The 18,718-nt window shown below is 41.2% G+C and overlaps 1 protein-coding gene across 1 annotated transcript in view; it reads left to right on the forward strand.

The window, feature by feature from the left end:
* The window catches only part of INO80 (INO80 complex ATPase subunit), a 130,658-nt gene that overhangs the window by 9,782 nt on the left and 102,158 nt on the right, over nt 1-18,718 (forward strand). Inside the window, exons 2-3 of the mRNA XM_084630137.1 lie at nt 15,567-15,752; nt 18,447-18,613. Of these exons, the coding sequence (XP_084486263.1) occupies nt 15,610-15,752; nt 18,447-18,613 (310 nt within the window). The 5' untranslated portion in view covers nt 15,567-15,609. The remainder of the gene's footprint in view (nt 1-15,566; nt 15,753-18,446; nt 18,614-18,718) is intronic.

The raw sequence follows: 18,718 nt of genomic DNA on the forward strand, positions 1-18,718 counted from the left end.
TTCCAGTATATCTTTTTTGAGATGGGATGGCCACATCTGCACACAGTATTCAAGATGTGGGCGTACCATAGATTTATATAGAGGCAACATGATATTTTCTGTCCTATTATCTATCCCTTCCTTAATTATTCCCAGCATTCTGTTAGCTTTTTTTTTTTTTATTGCCACTGCACATGGAGTGGATGGTTTGAGAGAACTATCCGCAGTGACTCCAAGATTTTTCTTGAGTGGTAACAGCTAATTTAGACCCCATCATTTTATATATATAGTTGGGATTATGCTTTCCAATGTGCATTACTTTGCATTTATCAACATTAATATGACACAGCCAAGTAGTTACTCTGTGAACTCTTGATTGAATCTTTTTATTATCCTTATTTCAAATGCCAACCTTCAGCACTCCAACCAAAAAACCACAAAAATAACTTCCTGAACAACTGTGGAATAGTTTTTTTTTTTTAGAACTAAGACAGACCACCTGCTAAATTTGATATTAAAACTTACTAAAGCGTTGGAGCAAATCAGAAAGAAAATCAAGATGGTGGAGCCATTTACTGGGCAAAATCTAGCCATCAGGGCACCAAGATAAATCACCCAAACTTTCCCACAGTAATCATAGAATCATAGAACTGGAAGGGACCTCGAGAGGTTATCTAGTCCAGTCACCTGCACTCAAGGCAGGACTAAGAATTATCTAGACCATCCCTAACAGGTGTTGGTAAGTAATGGATGGTAAGTTTTCAGAAATCAAAATGTCTCTCCAGTCCTCTTTAGACCAACTAGCTGATGGAATAAATGGATTTCAGAATTGTCTAACAAGGGAACACATTGTATTGCCATCTGAAACAGACCAAAAATAATAGATGGCTGTCTGTGGCTCCTTGAATAGTGTCGCCTAGTTACTGATGTGGATGAGACTGAAGACATTTTAAAAAAAGGAAAAGGAAAAGTACTCATATCTTGAATCTCCTGAAAGGAGTGGAGAACCCTGATCAAACAAGCATTATTTCTCGATGGTTCAAAAAAATTACCAGATTGACAAAAAGGACTAAGTCTAAAAATAAGAGCCTGTCGGGTGCCAAGTGTGCAAGAAATGACTGTTACCCCCAATTTGCAACTGTCTACCTACATAATTTTAAAGACATTTTACTTTCTCAAATGCAAAAAACTGTAATTTGCATAAGAGTTTTCTCCCTATTTGCAGTGACAGAGAACAGCATTCAATCCAGCAAGAAAACTGTTCAGAGATTATGGTTTTAGATATGTATTACTTTGTATCCAGCAACCCTAAAGATCTTTAAAGGAATACAAATTTGCAAATTTCAGAGCTTCCACAGCGGTTTTTAAACAGGCTTAAGAAATATGTAACTCAAAGTGTTAAGGCACCTTTTTGTGAAAATTAATGCAGATATATACTTTAAATAGCAATATTATTTAGGTGAAAGATATTTCAATATTTTTACTTTATTTCTGTGTTATGTTTATCTTTGATATGTTAATAGGAAACATTATAATACTTCTAATTGAGAGACGTCTTTAATTTCCATGTAGCCTACAGACTGTACTAATTAAGGGGGCCTATATCTGTGACGCTTCTTGGGATACCCAGAGCTGTGAGTCAGCTTGTTACCACCTGCCTCCAGAGCGAGGGAGTCTTGTCTGTACCCAGTAAGTGTTAGTTCCCTAACACAATCACCCTGTTAGTCACTCCAGCACTCTCCTCTGGGGTGCATCAGACTTGTCTTTGCCTTGCAGGTTGATGACAAATGCCCCCGACTCCCTTCAAAGTGTCCTTCTGTGGTATCCAGTCCCGATCAGCGGATACCCACAGAAATCCCAGATCCTCTATTTCCAATGGAAAGGTGTATTGCAGTTCACCAGTTTTACCTTGGAGCACCACTCCTATAATATGCACAGTGCTTGACTTCAGTTATAAAGCAAAAGGAAAGAATTTAAAATTCTTAAGAATAAAGAAAGGTTGTAGATTCAAATAAAAACCAGTATGAGAGATGGGATCAAATGGTAACATTAAACAACATCACAGCACACATTCTAAAGCCTAAACCTAACTAACAAGTTATCTTCCTGTGTAAAGAAGCTTATCTCACCCAAAATTCTCTCCAGCATTTTCCACCAGTTTGATAAAGACCCTTTCTCATAAAATCAAGCCTGCTGAGAGCTTGTCTTCTCAGACTGATGGAGTATGGCGGGCGTTCCTCTGTACACCAAATATAGTTTCAAAAGTTAATTGTATTACTCCTAAACAGGATAACACCTGCTGTTTACCTCTGCCTGTTAATTTCCTCTCTCTGAAGATTTCACCATCCTTCATTGGCATTCAGTTCAGATTTGTGAGTGGAGGTCCATTGTGAACCATATAATACTTAATTTATGTGTAAGCAGACATATAGAGAAACATTTCTTGTTTGAAAGAGAACCTGCTTTTTACATTTGCTTGTGCCCAGCCCTAGACACAGACCTTAAGAACAGAATTTTCAGTATTTATATATGTAAATCCTTATACAACATCCATACATGCATTTTTGTAATGATTTTGATGACTTGAGTGATGCAATCTTTCATTAGAGACCTCACATGATACTCTTTACATTCTAGTTCTCCAAATACCAAACCTAGGGGATTCCTGTTAACCTTATGCCAGTTGGCATCAAGAAGTCCTTGGGTAATAATATCAGCTACCATTCAGATACTTCTCTTATAGATTGTTCAAGGCAGCTTTCTTAGGGTATGTCTACACTACGGAATAAGGTTGAATTTATAGAAGTCGGTTTTTTAGAAGTCGGTTTTATATATTCGAGTGTGTGTGTCCCCACAGAAAATGCTCTAAGTGCATTAACTCGGCGGAGTGCTTCCACAGTACCGAGGCTAGAGTCGACTTCCAGAGCGTTGCACTGTGGATAGCTATCCCACAGTTCCCGCAGTCTCTGCTGCCCATTGGAATTCTGGGTTGAGATCCCAATGCCTGATGGGGCTAAAACATTGTCGCGGGTGGTTCTGGGTACATATCGTCAGGCCCCTGTTCCCTCCCTCCCTCCGTGAAAGCAAGGGCAGACAATCGTTTCACGCCTTTTTTCCTGAGTTACCTGTGCAGACGCCATACCACGGCAAGCATGGAGCCCGCTCAGGTAACCGTCACCGTGTGTCTCCTGGGTGCTGGCAAACGCGGTACGGCATTGCTACACAGTAGCAGCAACCCCTTGCCTTGTGGCAGCAGACGGTACAATACGACTGGTAGCCGTCATCGTCATGTCCGAGGTGCTCCTGGCCACGTCGGCTGGGAGCGCCTGGGCAGACATGGGCGCAGGGACTAAATTTGGAGTGACTTGACCAGGTCATTCTCTTTAGTCCTGCAGTCAGTCCTATTGAACCGTCTTATGGTGAGCGGGCAGGCGATATGGACTGCTAGCAGTCGTACTGTACCATCTTCTGCCAGGCAGGCAAGAGATGAGGATTGCAAGTAGTCGTATTGTACCATCTTCTGCCAGGCAGGCAAGAGATGAGGATGGCAAGCAGTCGTACTGTACCATCTTCTGCTGAGCAGCCATGAGATGTGGATGGCATGCAGTCCTTCTGCACCGTCTGCTGCCAGCCAAAGATGTAAAAGATAGATGGAGTGGGTCAAAACAAGAAATAGACCAGATTTGTTTTGTACTCATTTGCTTCCCCCCCTCCCCTGTCTAGGGGACTCATTCCTCTAGGTCACACTGCAGTCACTCACAGAGAAGGTGCAGCGAGGTAAATCTAGCCATGTATCAATCAGAGGCCAGGCTAACCTCCTTGTTCCAATGAGAACAATAACTTAGGTGCACCATTTCTTATTGGAACACTCTGTGAAGTCCTGCCTGAAATACTCCTTGATGTAAAGCCACCCCCTTTGTTGATTTTAGCTCCCTGAAGGTAACCCTGTAAGCTGTGTCGTCAGTTGCCCCTCCCTCTGTCAGAGCAACGGCAGACAATCGTTCCACGCCTTTTTTCTGTGCGGCCGCCATACCAAGGCAAGCATGGAGGCCGCTCAGCTCACTTTGGCAATTAGGAGCACATTAAACACCACACGCATTATCCAGCAGTATATGCAGTACCAGAACCTGGCAAAGCGATACCGGGCGAGGAGGCGACGTCAGCGCGGTCACGTGAGTGATCAGGACATGGACACAGATTTCTCTGAAAGCATGGGCCCTGCCAGTGCATGCATCATGGTGCTAATGGGGCAGGTTCATGCTGTGGAACGCCGATTCTGGGCTCGGGAAACAAGCACAGACTGGTGGGACCGCATAGTGTTGCAGGTCTGGGACGATTCCCAGTGGCTGCGAAACTTTCGCATGCATAGGGGCACTTTCATGGAACTTTGTGACTTGCTTTCCCCTGCCCTGAGGCGCATGAATACCAAGATGAGAGCAGCCCTCACAGTTGAGAAGCGAGTGGCGATAGCCCTGTGGAAGCTTGCAATGCCAGACAGCTACCGGTCAGTTGGGAATCAATTTGGAGTGGGCAAATCTACTGTTGGGGCTGCTGTGATGCAAGTAGCCCACGCAATCAAAGATCTGCTGATATCAAGGGTAGTGACCCTGGGAAATGTGCAGGTCATAGTGGATGGCTTTGCTGCAATGGGATTCCCTAACTGTGGTGGGGCCATAGACGGAACCCATATCCCTATCTTGGCACCGGAGCACCAAGCCGCCGAGTACATAAACCGCAAGGGGTACTTTTCAGTAGTGCTGCAAGCACTGGTGGATCACAAGGGACGTTTCACCAACATCAACGTGGGATGGCCGGGAAGGTACATGACGCTCGCATCTTCAGGAACTCTGGTCTGTTTCAAAAGCTGCAGGAAGGGACTTTCTTCCCAGACCAGAAAATAACTGTTGGGGATGTTGAAATGCCTATAGTTATCCTTGGGGACCCAGCCTACCCCTTAATGCCATGGCTCATGAAGCCGTACACAGGCAGCCTGGACAGTAGTCAGGAGCTGTTCAACTACAGGCTGAGCAAGTGCAGAATGGTGGTAGAATGTGCATTTGGACGTTTAAAGGCGCGCTGGCGCAGTTTACTGACTCGCTTAGATCTCAGCGAAACCAATATTCCCACTGTTATTACTGCTTGCTGTGTGCTCCACAATATCTGTGAGAGTAAGGGGGAGACGTTTATGGCGGGGTGGGAGGTTGAGGCAAATCGCCTGGCTGCTGGTTACGCGCAGCCAGACACCAGGGCAGTTAGAAGAACACAGGAGGGCGCAGTACGCATCAGAGAAGCTTTGAAAACCAGTTTCATGACTGGCCAGGCTACGGTGTGAAAGTTCTGTTTGTTTCTCCTTGATGAAACCCCCCGCCCCTTGGTTCATTCTACTTCCCTGTAAACTAACCACCCTCCCCTCCTCCCTTCGATCACCGCTTGCAGAGGCAATAAAGTCGTTGCCTCACATTCATGCATTCTTTATTCATTCATCACACAAATAGGGGGATGACTACCAAGGTAGCCCAGGAGGGGTGGTGGTGGAGGGAAGGAAAATGCCACACAGCACTTTAAAAGTTTACAACTTCAAAATTTATTGAATGCCAGCCTTCTTTTTTTGGGCAATCCTCTGTGGCGGAGTGGCTGGTTGGCCGGTGGCCACCCCACCACGTTCTTGGGCGTCTGGGTGTGGAGGCTATGGAACTTGGTGAGGAGGGCGGTTGGTTACACAGGGGCTGTAGTGGCAGTCTGTGCTCCAGCTGCCTTTGCTGCACCTCAACCATACACTGGAGCATACTGGTTTGGTCCTGCAGCAGCCTCAGCATTGAATCCTGCCTCCTCTCATCACGCTGCCACCACATTTGAACTTCAGCCCTCTCTTCAGCCCGCCACCTCTCCTCCCGGTCATTTTGTGCTTTCCTGTACTCTGACATTATTTGCTTCCACGCATTCGTCTGTGCTCTGTCAGTGTGGGAGGACAGCATGAGCTCGGAGAACATTTCATCTCGAGTGCGTTTTTTTTTTTCTTTCTAATCTTCACTAGCCTCTGGGAAGGAGAAGATCCTGTGATCATTGAAACATATGCAGCTGGTGGAGAAAAAAAAAGGGACAGCGGTATTTAAAAAGACACATTTTATAAAACAGTGGCTACACTCTTTCAGGGTAAACCTTGCTGTTAACATTACATACATAGCACATGTGCTTTCATTACAAGGTCGCATTTTGCCTCCCCCCACCGTGTGGCTACCCCCTCAACCCTCCCCCCTCCCTGTGGCTAACAGCGGGGAACATTTCTGTTCAGCCACAGGCAAACAGCCCAGCAGGAATGGGCTCCTCTGAGTGTCCCCTGAAGAAAAGCACTCTATTTCAACCAGGTGACCATGAATTATATCTCACTTTCCTGAGGATAACACAGAGAGATAAAGAATGGATGTGGTTTGAACGCCAGCAAACATACACTGCAATGCTTTGTTGTACAATGATTCCCGAGTACGTGTTACTGGCCTGGAGTGGTAAAGTGTCCTACCATTAAGGACACAATAAGGCTGCCCTCCCCAGAAACCTTTTGCAAAGGCTTTGGGAGTATATCCAGGAGAGCCGCGAAAGCCAGGGCAAAGTAATCCTTTCACATGCTTGCTTTTAAACCATGTATAGTATTTTAAAAGGTAAACTCACCGGAGGTCCGTTCTCTGCCTGCTGGGTCCAGGAGGCAGCCTTGGGTGGGTTTGGGGGGTACTGGCTCCAGGTCCAGGATGAGAAACAGTTCCTGGCTGTCGGGAAAACCGGTTTCTCCGCTTGCTTGCTGTGAGCTATCTACAACATCATCATCATCATCTTCTTTGTCCCCAAAACCTGCTTCCGTATTGCCTCCATCTCCATTGAAGGAGTCAAACAAAACGGCTGGGGTAGTGGTGGCTGAACCCCCTAAAATGGCATGCAGCTCATCATAGAAGTGGCATGTTTGGGGCTCGGACCCGGAGCGGCCGTTCGCCTCTCTGGTTTTCTGGTAGGCTTGCCTCAGCTCCTTCAGTTTCACGCGGCACTGCTTCGGGTCCCTGTTATGGCCTCTGTCCTTCATGCCCTGAGAGATTTTGACAAAGGTTTTTGCATTTTGAAAACTGGAACGGAGTTCTGATAGCACGGATTCCTCTCCGCAAACAGCGATCAGATCCCGTACCTCCCGTTCGGTCCATGCTGGAGCTCTTTTGCGATTCTGGGACCCCATCATGGTCACCTCTGCTGATGAGCTCTGTGTGGTCACCTGCAGCTTGCCACGCTGGCCAAACAGGAAATGAGATTCAAAAGTTCGCAGTTCTTTTCCTGTCTACCTGGCCAGTGCATCTGAGTTGAGAGTGCTGTCCAGAGCAGTCAAAATGGAGCACTCTGGGATAGCTCCCGGAGGCCAATACCGTCGAATTGTGTCCACAGTACCCCAAATTCGAGCCGGCAAGGCCAATTTAAGTGCTAATCCACTTGTCAGGGGTGGAGTAAGGAAATCGATTTTAAGAGCCCTTTAAGTCGAAATAAAGGGCTTCATTGTGTGGACGGGTGCAGGTTTACATCGATTTAACGCTGCTAAATTCGACCTAAAGTCCTAGTGTAGACCAGGGCTTGGTATCCTTTTCTTACAATTCTACTGCTGATCTCTACGTCTGACTAAAACTGTGATATAGGGATGAATGAAGTTTACCGCTTTCACTTGCGGGCATATTTTACACTATTAATATGTAATAACCAAATAAAAAAGTGTAAATGACATTCAGATTTTGCCATCGTTAACATTAAACACAATAAGCAAATTTTGTAGCACTTGCAAATCTCAACCCTTTCCCCTCTCTCTTTACACCCAACTATATTTCTAAGAGGCAGAGATTTTTAGGACATTATTTTATCACTGTCAATGAGTTGAGAACCACTATGAGTATATTGTGTAAGTTTAAAAAAAAAAAATTTCCATGATTGGCCCTTTGTTCTGTCCACAGTATGACTGTAAAAATGGTTTAATGAATTTGTCCTCAGCAGAGTTTTAGTATGTTTAAGAACGTGTGTTAAATTCAGAAGTTTTATTTAGTTATTCAGAGACAAGATATTGATTACCCAGTATAACTGAATTGAGAAGGATATTCTAGCAACCAACATTATATGTAAAGCTTATTTAGATAAGAATGCCTTGCATAAATAGATTAAATATAATGCAACCTTCCACTTGTTTTCATACAAATCCTGTAAGTGGAATATAAATGTCATTTACCACCTAATAAAATATAAGAGAGTTCTCTTCTGTCTCAAGTGTGGAAGTGGGTATTACCCTAACTCAAGAAATGCATCTATATACTTCAGAACACAATTAAATGGGGGAAAAAAATGTTTGGGTGGGACAAGTATTTGATGTATTCAACAATACACCCATCAAAAGGAAGTTACTATGTTAATACAACTTACCCTTTGTGGTTATTACAGTTTTTTGAAGACCAGAGAGGAATTTTCTCTCTTGCATTCTGGCATACTGCCTGGGAATCTTCATATTTGGTGTATGTATTCCCCTCTAAATATATCTGTTTTCTGTCAGATTTATTTACTAATTGTTCCCACCACACAAATAAATTATTTATGGGAGGAGACTTTAGTGCTGTGTTTAAAATTTGGGTTCGATGAAATTCCCCCAATTTACAGATTAGCAAAAAATCTAAAATCTTCAATTCTGTCCTTATGGGAAATAATGTAGGTGATGTCTGGTGGCTGTTAAACCCAAAAAGTAAAGAATCTGCTTTCCAAAGTTCATGATTCCTCATCTGGAATAAGTTTGATTTTCATAAAGGCTGAAAAAGCCTCAAAATATTTAGTTTCTGAGGCTCTGATCCTGCTAAAAGTATGCATGAGTTTAAAGTTATTATCTATATTTGGGAAAAAGTTGGATGATGTATTCGTATCCTGGTGATGATATACTTCCCACTGCAACGGTAACTAAGGGGGATATTAAACAATAACTGTTCAAGTTAGACATTTTAAAATCATCTGCTCTGGGTAACTTGCATCCAGGAGTTTTAAAAGAGCTGGCTGAGAAGCTCTCTGGACTGTTAATTAATTTAATAAGTATATGAACACTGGAGAAGTTCCAGAGGACTGGAAAAAAAAAATCCTAATGTACCAATACTTAGAGTAACAGGATGATCTGGATAATTATAGGTCTGTCACCCTGACATTGATCCTTGGCAAAGTAATGGCATTGCTGATACAGGGCTAGATTTAATAAAGAAATAAAGGAGGTTAATTAATGCCAGTCAGTATGGGTTTATGGAAAATAGACCTTGTCAAACTAACTTGATATCTTCAAGAGACAAGGTGGGTGATATTTTTTATTGGACCAATTTCTGTTGGTGGGAGAGACAAGATATAGAATCATAGAATATCAGGGTTGGAAGGGACCTCAGGAGGTCACCTAGTCCAACCCCCTGCTCAAAGAAGGACCAATCCCCAACTAAATCATCCCAGCCAGGGCTTTGTCAAGTCTGACCTTAAAAGCCTCTAAGGAAAGAGATTCTACCACCTCCCTCGGTAACCCATTCCAGTGCTTCACCACCCTTCTAGTGAAAAAGTTTTTCCTAACATCCAACCTAAACCTCCTGTACTGCCACTTGAGACTATTACTCCTTGCTCTGTAATCTGGTACCACTGAGAACAGTCTAGATCCATCCTCTTTGGAACCCCCCTTCAGGTAGTTGAAAGCAGCTATCAAATCCCCCCTCATTCTTCTCTTCTGCAGACTAAATAATCCCAGTTCCCTCAGCCTCTCTTCGTAAGTCATGTGCTCCAGTCCCCTAATCATTTTTGTTGCCCTCCGCTGGACTCTTTCCAATTTTTCCACAGCCTTCTTGTAGTGTGGGGCCCAAAACTGGACACAGTACTCCAGATGAGGCCTCATCAATATCGAATAGAGGGGAATGATCACTTCCTTCAATCTGCTAGCAATGTCCCTACTTATACAGCCCAAAATGCCATTGGCTTTCTTGGCAACAAGGGCACGCTGTTGACTCATACCTAGCTTCTTATCCACTGTAACCCCTAGGTCCTTTTCTGCAGAACTGCTGCCTAGCCATTCGGTCCCATAGTGGTGCATGGGATTCTTCCGTCCTAAGTGCAGGACTCTGAACTTGTTCTTGTTGAACCTCATCAGATTTCTTTTGGCCCAATCCTCTAATTTGTCTAGGTCCCTCTGTATCCTATCCTTACCCTCCAGTACTACCCATTGAGCCCGACGATCTAGTTAGCTTTCTATCCACCTTATAGTCCATTCATCCAGCCCATACTTCTTTAACTTGCTGGCAAGAATACTGTGGGAGACCATATCAAAAGCTTTGCTAAAGTCAAGGAATAACACATCCACTACTTTCCCCTCATCCACAGAGCCAGTTATCTCATCATAGAAGGCAATTAGGTTAGTCAGGCATGACTTGCCCTTATAAGATAATGAAATTACAATTTAGGTTGATAAAGGTAATTGGGTTGATGAAATATATTTAGACTTCTGTAAGTCATTTAACTTGGTACCACACAACATTTTGATTACAAAACTAGAACTATACAAAATCAGTATGGTACACACTAGATGGATTAAAACTTGTGTATTTTTCAAAATGTAATTGTAAATAGGGAATAATGGAGTGGGTGTCTTTCTAGCCAGGTCCAACAGAAATCAGTTCTTGTCCCTCCGCTATTTAAGACTTTTATCAGCAATCTGGAATAAAACATAAAATCATTACTGCTTAAATTTGACAATGACAAAAAAAATCGGGGGAGTGGTAAATAATGAAGAGGACAGGTCACTGATACAGAATAATCTAGATCATCTGATAAACTGGAGTCAAGCAAACATGTTTCTATACAGCCAAATGTAAGGTCATATTGTTAATTTCTATATATGTAGGCCCAGGGTGGATTTGATTTAAATCACTAGTCAGGAAGACTCAATTTAATCATGGTTTTCTACATAAAAGTGCATTCTTGTTGGTTGTTATAACCTTAATACATATTCTTCACAACTCAGATAGATGTAGGTTTCATTTTTAGAAGGTACACACTATACATTTTTAAACAGTGATTTATTTTGAAAACTTTTCAGATGAATTTTACAGCTATATCAGAAAATGAATGATTGTTTGGTCATTGCATTTACCAAAGGTAATTGAAGCAGATATTTACGAAGTCATTGGGAGGTGAACTATCCCCAATTCAAAGGGTTAATCATTAATATTTGGAGGATTTTCTTACCAGGCTGTATTAGGAGGAGAACATCACCAGACAGACATTTAAATTGTTTTATTTAACTAAAACAACAATGTTAAGTATTCTGGATTTTTTTTCTTCAATGGCAAACATATAATATTTTAACAAAACCAAGGATATGTCCCTCGCGTCTCACATTTATCTCCAGACTTCTTCTCCTTGTCCAGATCTATTCCTCCCCAACAATCTTCTATTCATTGAACTTTTTGAAACTTTGAACTTTTAGAGAGAGGTAAGGGATTGATTCTGTGTACACAAATTTGCAGAGGGACAGTAGAGTTGAGGTCTGTTGTTTCTCACCTCTATATATTTATTTACTTTAAAACATTTTTGCTGTTAATAAGCATGTTATCTCGGGAGACCCAAATCGGAGAACTGCAAAACTAAGCATCTCTGATGGTATCTTCTAGACTGAGCACTGAGTCCCATTTGGTAGACAGAAAGATTAACCTAAATAACCTATACAGAAGCCCCTGGAACCCTATAAGATTGGGTCCCTAATCCATTAACTATTGGAACTAATTTACAGAGCTTTTCTTAAACATTACATGAATATATTGTCTCATACTATAGAATTAGAATTTATAATCCCTGTTCCATGATGAGATATCTTTGAGCTATAATGTATCTTAATTAAAACTATCTTTAGATAGGTTTTTCCTCAAAAAGCATTTTATCAAAAAAATCAGATTTAAATAAAAAAAAATTGATTTTTATCCACCTTGTGTAGGCCAGACTTGAGGGATGGGGCTCTGTCTTGGGAAGGAATGACTCTGAAAAAGACTTAGAGGGTCATGGTGGATAATCAGCTGAACATGAGCTCCCAATGTGAATGTGATCCTTGGATGCAAAAACGGTTAATATCAGAGAGTAAGGAGATTATATTACCTCTGTGTTTGGCACTGGCGGAACTGCTACTGAGTTACTGTGTCCAGTTCTGGTGTCTCCAATTCAAGAAGGATGTTGATAAATTGGACAGGGTTCAGAGAAGAGCCACAAGATTGATTAAAGGATTAGAAAACATGCCTTTATAGTGAGAGATTTAAGGAGCTCAGTCTGTTTAGTTTATCAGAGATGCTTAAGGGATGATTTGATCAGTTTATAAATACTTACCTGGAGAACAGAAATGTGATAATAGAGGGGTCTTCAGTTTAGCAGACAAAGATGTAACAGTGTCTGGAAGTTGAAGCTAAACAAATTCAGATTAGAAATCAGATGCAATTTTTAAATAGTTGTGGTAATTAACCATTGGAACCATATACCAAGGGCTTTGGTGGATTCTCCATCTCTGGAAATTTTTAAATCAAGACTGCATATTTTTCTAAAAGATATGCTCTAGTTCAACCACACCCATTGAATTTGAAGTAGAATTCAGTTCAGGGAAGTCTTATGGCCTGTGTTATGCAGGAGGTCAGACTATGTAATCTCAGAAATCCTTTCTGGCCTTAAAATCTACAAATCTGTACTAAGTCCTTGCAGGATCAATGCCAAAAATGGATACAGTACTCATTTCAGATGATGTGCCTGAAGACCCAGACCCTTGACTAAATGCACAAGTGAAAAATAAAACACATTTGTTCACTTCAGTCATTGAAAAAATGTAGCAATATCTTGACACAAATGACAATGGAGGAAATCTCCTTTCAAGTTTTGTGGCATTCAAGGATACCTTTTGAGAAATTGTTATTACACATATGACACAAACCATAAGAATTATTTAGAAGGCAATTGATCTTGGCAAAGAAACTATAAAACTCTCCAACAGCTGATTTATGGTGCTTCCCAAGAAACAAAATCTCAAGCTGAACAAATTTATTTGCAACTGAACATCATTATCACGTAGGTAGGGCCCTACCAAATTCCTGGTCCATTTTGATCAATTTCATGGCCAGACAGTTTTAAAGTTGGTCAATTTCACGTTTTCAGCTATTTACATCTGAAATTTCACAGTATTGTAACTGGGGGTCTCAACCCAAAAGGTACCTGGAAGTGGATCTGATCTGCCCCCTTCCTGCCTCCCGCCCCAGAGCTGCCATGCAAGGGAAGAACAAGTCCTGTCCCTCCCCAGCCCAGCAGGGACTCCTAGCTAGGAGCTGGGGCACTCCCAGCAGCAGGGGAATATTGGATCCACCTCCACAAGTCTCCTCCAGCTGCAGGAACCTCTGGGGCTGGAGCTTCCTGCAGCAGGGGAAAGCACCCCAAGGTAGGGCTGATCTGTCTGGGAGAGCTGCCCTGCGGGGAAGGACCAGTCCTGTCCCTACCAGCCCAGCAGCAAGAGGGAAATCAGATTTAACAGGAAAGGGCTTATTTCACAGTCGGTGACACGTTTTTTCACTACCATGAAATTGGTAGGGCCCTACACATAGGGCATAAGTAGCTCTCATATGCACAGTAACTTCTTTGAATTTGGAAATAAAACCAATTGTGTGTTCAAAAATAATCTTCCTACACTGTCCTGACCATTATGCCTGTATTTGTAACAGAAGAAAACAAAAGAACAATTGATAAGGTTGTAGTAGAGACATTCTCAAAGTCTGCTCAACATTTATTTACCTTGAATAACTTCAGCAACATAAATATTTCAGGCTTTCTTTGGAGAACCTAAAATCCTGAAGATAAATGAAGAATAGCTTGAAGCAAAAAGTCTATTTGGATTAGTGTTAAAGAACCCAGGAGCTTTCACTAATGTTACAAAATGGGCAGGGTAAGAAAGGAATTTGGATGATTTTTTTAAAAATACATACGCAAAAAAATACATAGGCAACAGTTGATACTAAATATAGCAAAAGGAGCAATAGTCTAATTTTAGACTGTAAGCTGTTTTGGGCAAGAATTTGTTGTATGTTTGTAAACCAAATATCAAGCACACCTTGTGGCACTATAAAAGTAATAGTTTTTTACAAAAAGATATGCATGAGGAAAAAATACATTCTAGTTTCAATTGTGAACTTAAGGGGGTCCACTCAAAAAGTTAGTCTCCCATGTTGGTTTTTGTGATTCTTTTCTCTTCCAGAACACCTTATATAAGATTCAACTGAAAAAAGTTTTCTCTAACTTTTTTTAATTTCTGGGTTACAGGTATGCGGTTCGTATGATATATGTGGCTGCCCATTTCATTCAAAGTTCAGCTTGTTTCCTTTAATAATGGTGAATGTTTCAGTACATGATTCTTTTTTTCATCAGTTGGATTCTTTGTACTTCCTGTATTCCTAACTCAATATTATTTGATATAAGGCATTGTTATACTAGGTCAGGCTCAGTCTCTCTGAAAATAGACCATAAATGCCTATAGGAAAATATAGAGAACTTATTTGGCCAAGTTAACATTGCTGTTAAAATCCTAGTTTGTGCATTTCCTGATATTTTTTAACTGTGCAACCTTAGTATTGCATTAACACAGATTTTGCAGCTGATATACGTATACAAAGTTGTGTAATTTAATATGCCCAGAATTTTGTAGTCCTATTCTTGGTGACCATATATTGAAATAAGGTGCTTGTTGGCTAGCCAACTAGGGGAACAGGAGTTTTATGAGCTGGGGATAAAAGTGATCAGTGATATAGTAACACTAGAATAGCATAACTGCTGGCTTGTTTTGAAACTCTTATTTCAGGCAATTGGTTGACCAGTGTGCTTGAAATAATCTCTTATTAAAAAGTTATTGCCATATTTAAAGTGCTGTAGAAACATTAATGAATCCCCATAACAATTTTGTGAGGTAGCTATATATTACTTTTCCCATTTTACGATGCAGACTGAGGAAGAGTGGTGAAGTGACTTGTCCAAGACCACACATGGTGGTGAAGTCCACAACAAAATTAACATAGAGAATGGGCTCTCCTGACGCCACACCCCGTATTAGTATCTCCAGAACCCAATACTTAATAAAAGTCAACCTTCTGTGTTTCTAATATCTAGGTTCCAGCAGTTTGACCTGTTTGTAACAAGAATGAAGGTGCACTACAGAAAAGAGCAACAACTTTATTGTTCTTTTATTTCTTATTGCTTAGAGTTTTTTGTTCCCAGACAGTTTTGTCAATTTGATTTGTTTGGAATGTTTTTGGGAAACCTGTTTCACATCCCCAGTCACTCCAATTTTTCATTGTTCTCTGGTTAATCTTTTGGTTACTTCAGAAATCTCTAGATTATAAGCTCTTTTGATCAGGAACCCTGTTTTTCTCTGTCTTCTATGAAGTGCTTAGCTTCTTTTGGGGTTCTATAAAATAATATACAATACATTCTGCCAGTGCACTTAATTCCTTCTCTTCAGTCCCTGGTAAGTGAGATAATGGGTGCATTTTGTTCTCACCCAGCTGTGTGTTTGGAAGCATCTGTGCATGAGGAGAGATTTGTTCTATGGCCTCGGAGCTGGGTGCCAGGGAGGATGGCAGCTCCACAGAGCTGGCGAAGCCCCTCTATCTGCAATGTCTGGAGAGAGCTCTGCGATTGGATCAGTTTCTACGACAGACATCCACCATCTTCAACAGGAGTATATCCAGGTACCAAAAACATATCCTGTTTTAGGTTGGGAACACCCAGAAAAGAGACATTGTATAATATTGTTTCCAGGCAACCCCCATTGTAAGGGGTTAGTAACCACTTGCACAGTATAAATCCTGCTTTTTCAAGGATTTTTGTTCTCTGGTCTTTTTACCTCACATAGATTGGTTACTTGGCTCATTGTTAGCCCAGATATAATGGTCAAGAATTCTTTTTGTCAGCTTTTACTAAAAAGTAGGCTTAGTTTATTAAATCTTAAATTAGTTTTGAAGAGAATTGGCCCTTAATCATTTGTAACATCTCAGTGCTGTTGTCAGACACAGAATTGTGTGGTAGGAAACAAATAGAACTATTAAGAAACAAAAAACTTCTCTTAAAAAAAACAAACAAGCAAGCAAACCAACATACCAGTATCATCTTTGTAAAACATGTTGAGATTTTCCAATGAGAAGTGCTATGTAAGCGTCAAGTATTATTACTTGTACAAGCCAAACATGACTTTACTAAAGTGTCCATTAGCATCCTTGGTAAAATGTTTCATTCAGACAAATTTCATTTTCTATATGAATTTTGGATATGGAAATTGATATAAGAGGTTTTGGGGGGTCAAAAAATTGGTTACCCATAGGAAAATATAAAAAGGAGTAGACTTTTTTTAACCACCATTTACTGCTTTTATGATTTCTTCTGTTGTTATTACTGAAGAGCAGTAGCAATGCCATAGCTAAAGGTGAGCAGAGCTTTCTGTTCAAGATCTCATTTTTCAGAGTGCTCTAAAATGCATATGAATATTTATAGACAGATTGCCTTGAAAACTTCCATGAAATATCAGGGCAGGGGTAGAGTTAATGGTGTGAATCTGGGATTATTTGCTCCAGTGGGTCAAGTTACAGACTCCCCTTCAAAATGACCCACTTTTAAAAAAATTTCTGTTCTGAGTCCTCCCCCGGCCCCCCTGAGTTGGGGGAAAAATACAGGAAGGATCCCCATGAAACTGATAACAGTGGATTTCTCATTATTTCAGCTAGTGACTGCCACAGAGAATTATCTATACGGCAGTATTTCAAAAGTTTAGACTTTTTCTGGTTCTGTAAAGGGGTTTACAACTATTGGTAGTCAAATCTGGGATGGAACCAAAACACATCAATTTCAAGTTGATTTTTCAAAGGGTTGTGTAATTTACAGGCACATCCAGATTGGTTTAAAATTTAGTGTGCCAGTAGAGGACCTGGATTACAGTTTGTGGTGTAAATTTGGAGTCACTGGGTCAAGAGTTTTCTAAGATACAGCCCTTAACTGGGCTTGCTTTTACTTTTCAGTGTGTTCTAAATGTGTGTCTAGGCAGATTGCCTTGAAAATAGTTATGTCACAGGCTAGTAGATATGGCAGATTTGAGTCATACCTGGCCAAGGAGTTCCTAAGATAAAGACCTTCCCCCCAGTGACCTGCTTTTAATTTTCAGAGTGTTCTAGAATCGCACACATCAGCGAAACTGGGTGAGTAATTGAGAATGGTCATGCTACAAGTACACGGCATTGAGAAACATGGGGAACTGAGAATGGACATGTTCTATACATGACACAGCTACATAGTTCTGAGATGTGGGCAAGGAGCTGAGACAAAGGAACCTGTGCCCAGGCTTATCTCAAGGCTCAGGTTCTTACTCAATTCATGCTCCCCAAGGACATGCTCAGTGAGTGAGAAGCTGAATGACCGACCCGCTCAGTTGGTTGCTTAGGCTGAGTGGCACTGATCTGAACCTTAACTTTGGCTTTGAAGCGATAACACTAAGACCTAGGACTATAACAGTACCTTACTCCTCCATACCCAACCCTGTCACTTTGTACACTGCACATCTCCAAGTCAGCACTCCCATTTATGCAGTCCAGGGGAGCCTTGCTGTGCTCTGTAAAGCCCTCTCAATCCAGGGAATACTTGTGGCTGTTTGGCAAAGGCTAAGGGAGAGGTCAGGTGCTATGGTCTTCCTGATGATTTAGGACAGGGGTTAAAGTGGGCAGAGTCACAGGACAATATGTGCACTGTCTTGGTTTATCAGTTAATTGCATATGTGGTTGAGAACAATACAGTACTTGAGGACCATACATTTCCAGCAAAGACATGAACACATTTGTCTATATAATACATACAGCAGGTAAAGAGTAGTGACTTGTAATGCCCTTTAATACAGATTCCATAAAGGATATCAGACTCCACTATATCAGATTGCTTAAATGGTCTTTGAAGTAGAGGGCCATCCATAAGACCTACATCAATTACCTGACTCTCTTCTATTACCGCCTCTTCCAAAATTTTCCATGTAATGTTGCTCTAGACTCATTTTCCTATTTCCCAAGAGCCTTCTCCCTGGAAAATAATAAGGCAAAATTATTACTACATTTGCTTTGCATTTATATTTTTAAATCACTACACCATTTTATTAAAAGTTTTATGATACTATCAAATTACAGAGTAGTTGACAGATTCATGTAAGAAGTTAACATTAAGCAGTGCTTCATATTGTATAATTGTTGCAGACAGTTTGAGACCTTTCCAATCCCTAGTTCCTAATCTCCAGGACAAGTGCCACACAGGAAAATTGCATTTTCTGTAATGTCTTTTATGGGTGTCCTTGCCCCTAGTTATGAGTGTTTTCCTCTCCTGCTGTGATCATATTTTTGTGTGTCCTATTGCAGTGATGAAAGCGAGGATGGATTGGATGACAATCCTTTGCTGCCACAGTCTGGGGATTCCCTGATGCAAATTAAGGAAGAGCCCCCAAATTCATTGCTTGGGGAATCTTCTGGAACAGGAAATTCTGGGATGTTAAACACACATTCCCTCAATGGAATACTGCAGCCAGGTGAGTGTGCATCAGATTGAATTCCTGCTTGCTATGGGGTAAGGTGGCTTCTTTGTTTATATTTATAGGTTTTTTTCTTTAAATTCACTTACTTCATAATCAAAT

Source organism: Lepidochelys olivacea (assembly GCF_965140295.1).
Source record: "Lepidochelys olivacea isolate rLepOli2 genome assembly, chromosome: 6".
In the NCBI taxonomy this organism is placed as follows: domain Eukaryota; kingdom Metazoa; phylum Chordata; order Testudines; family Cheloniidae; genus Lepidochelys; species Lepidochelys olivacea.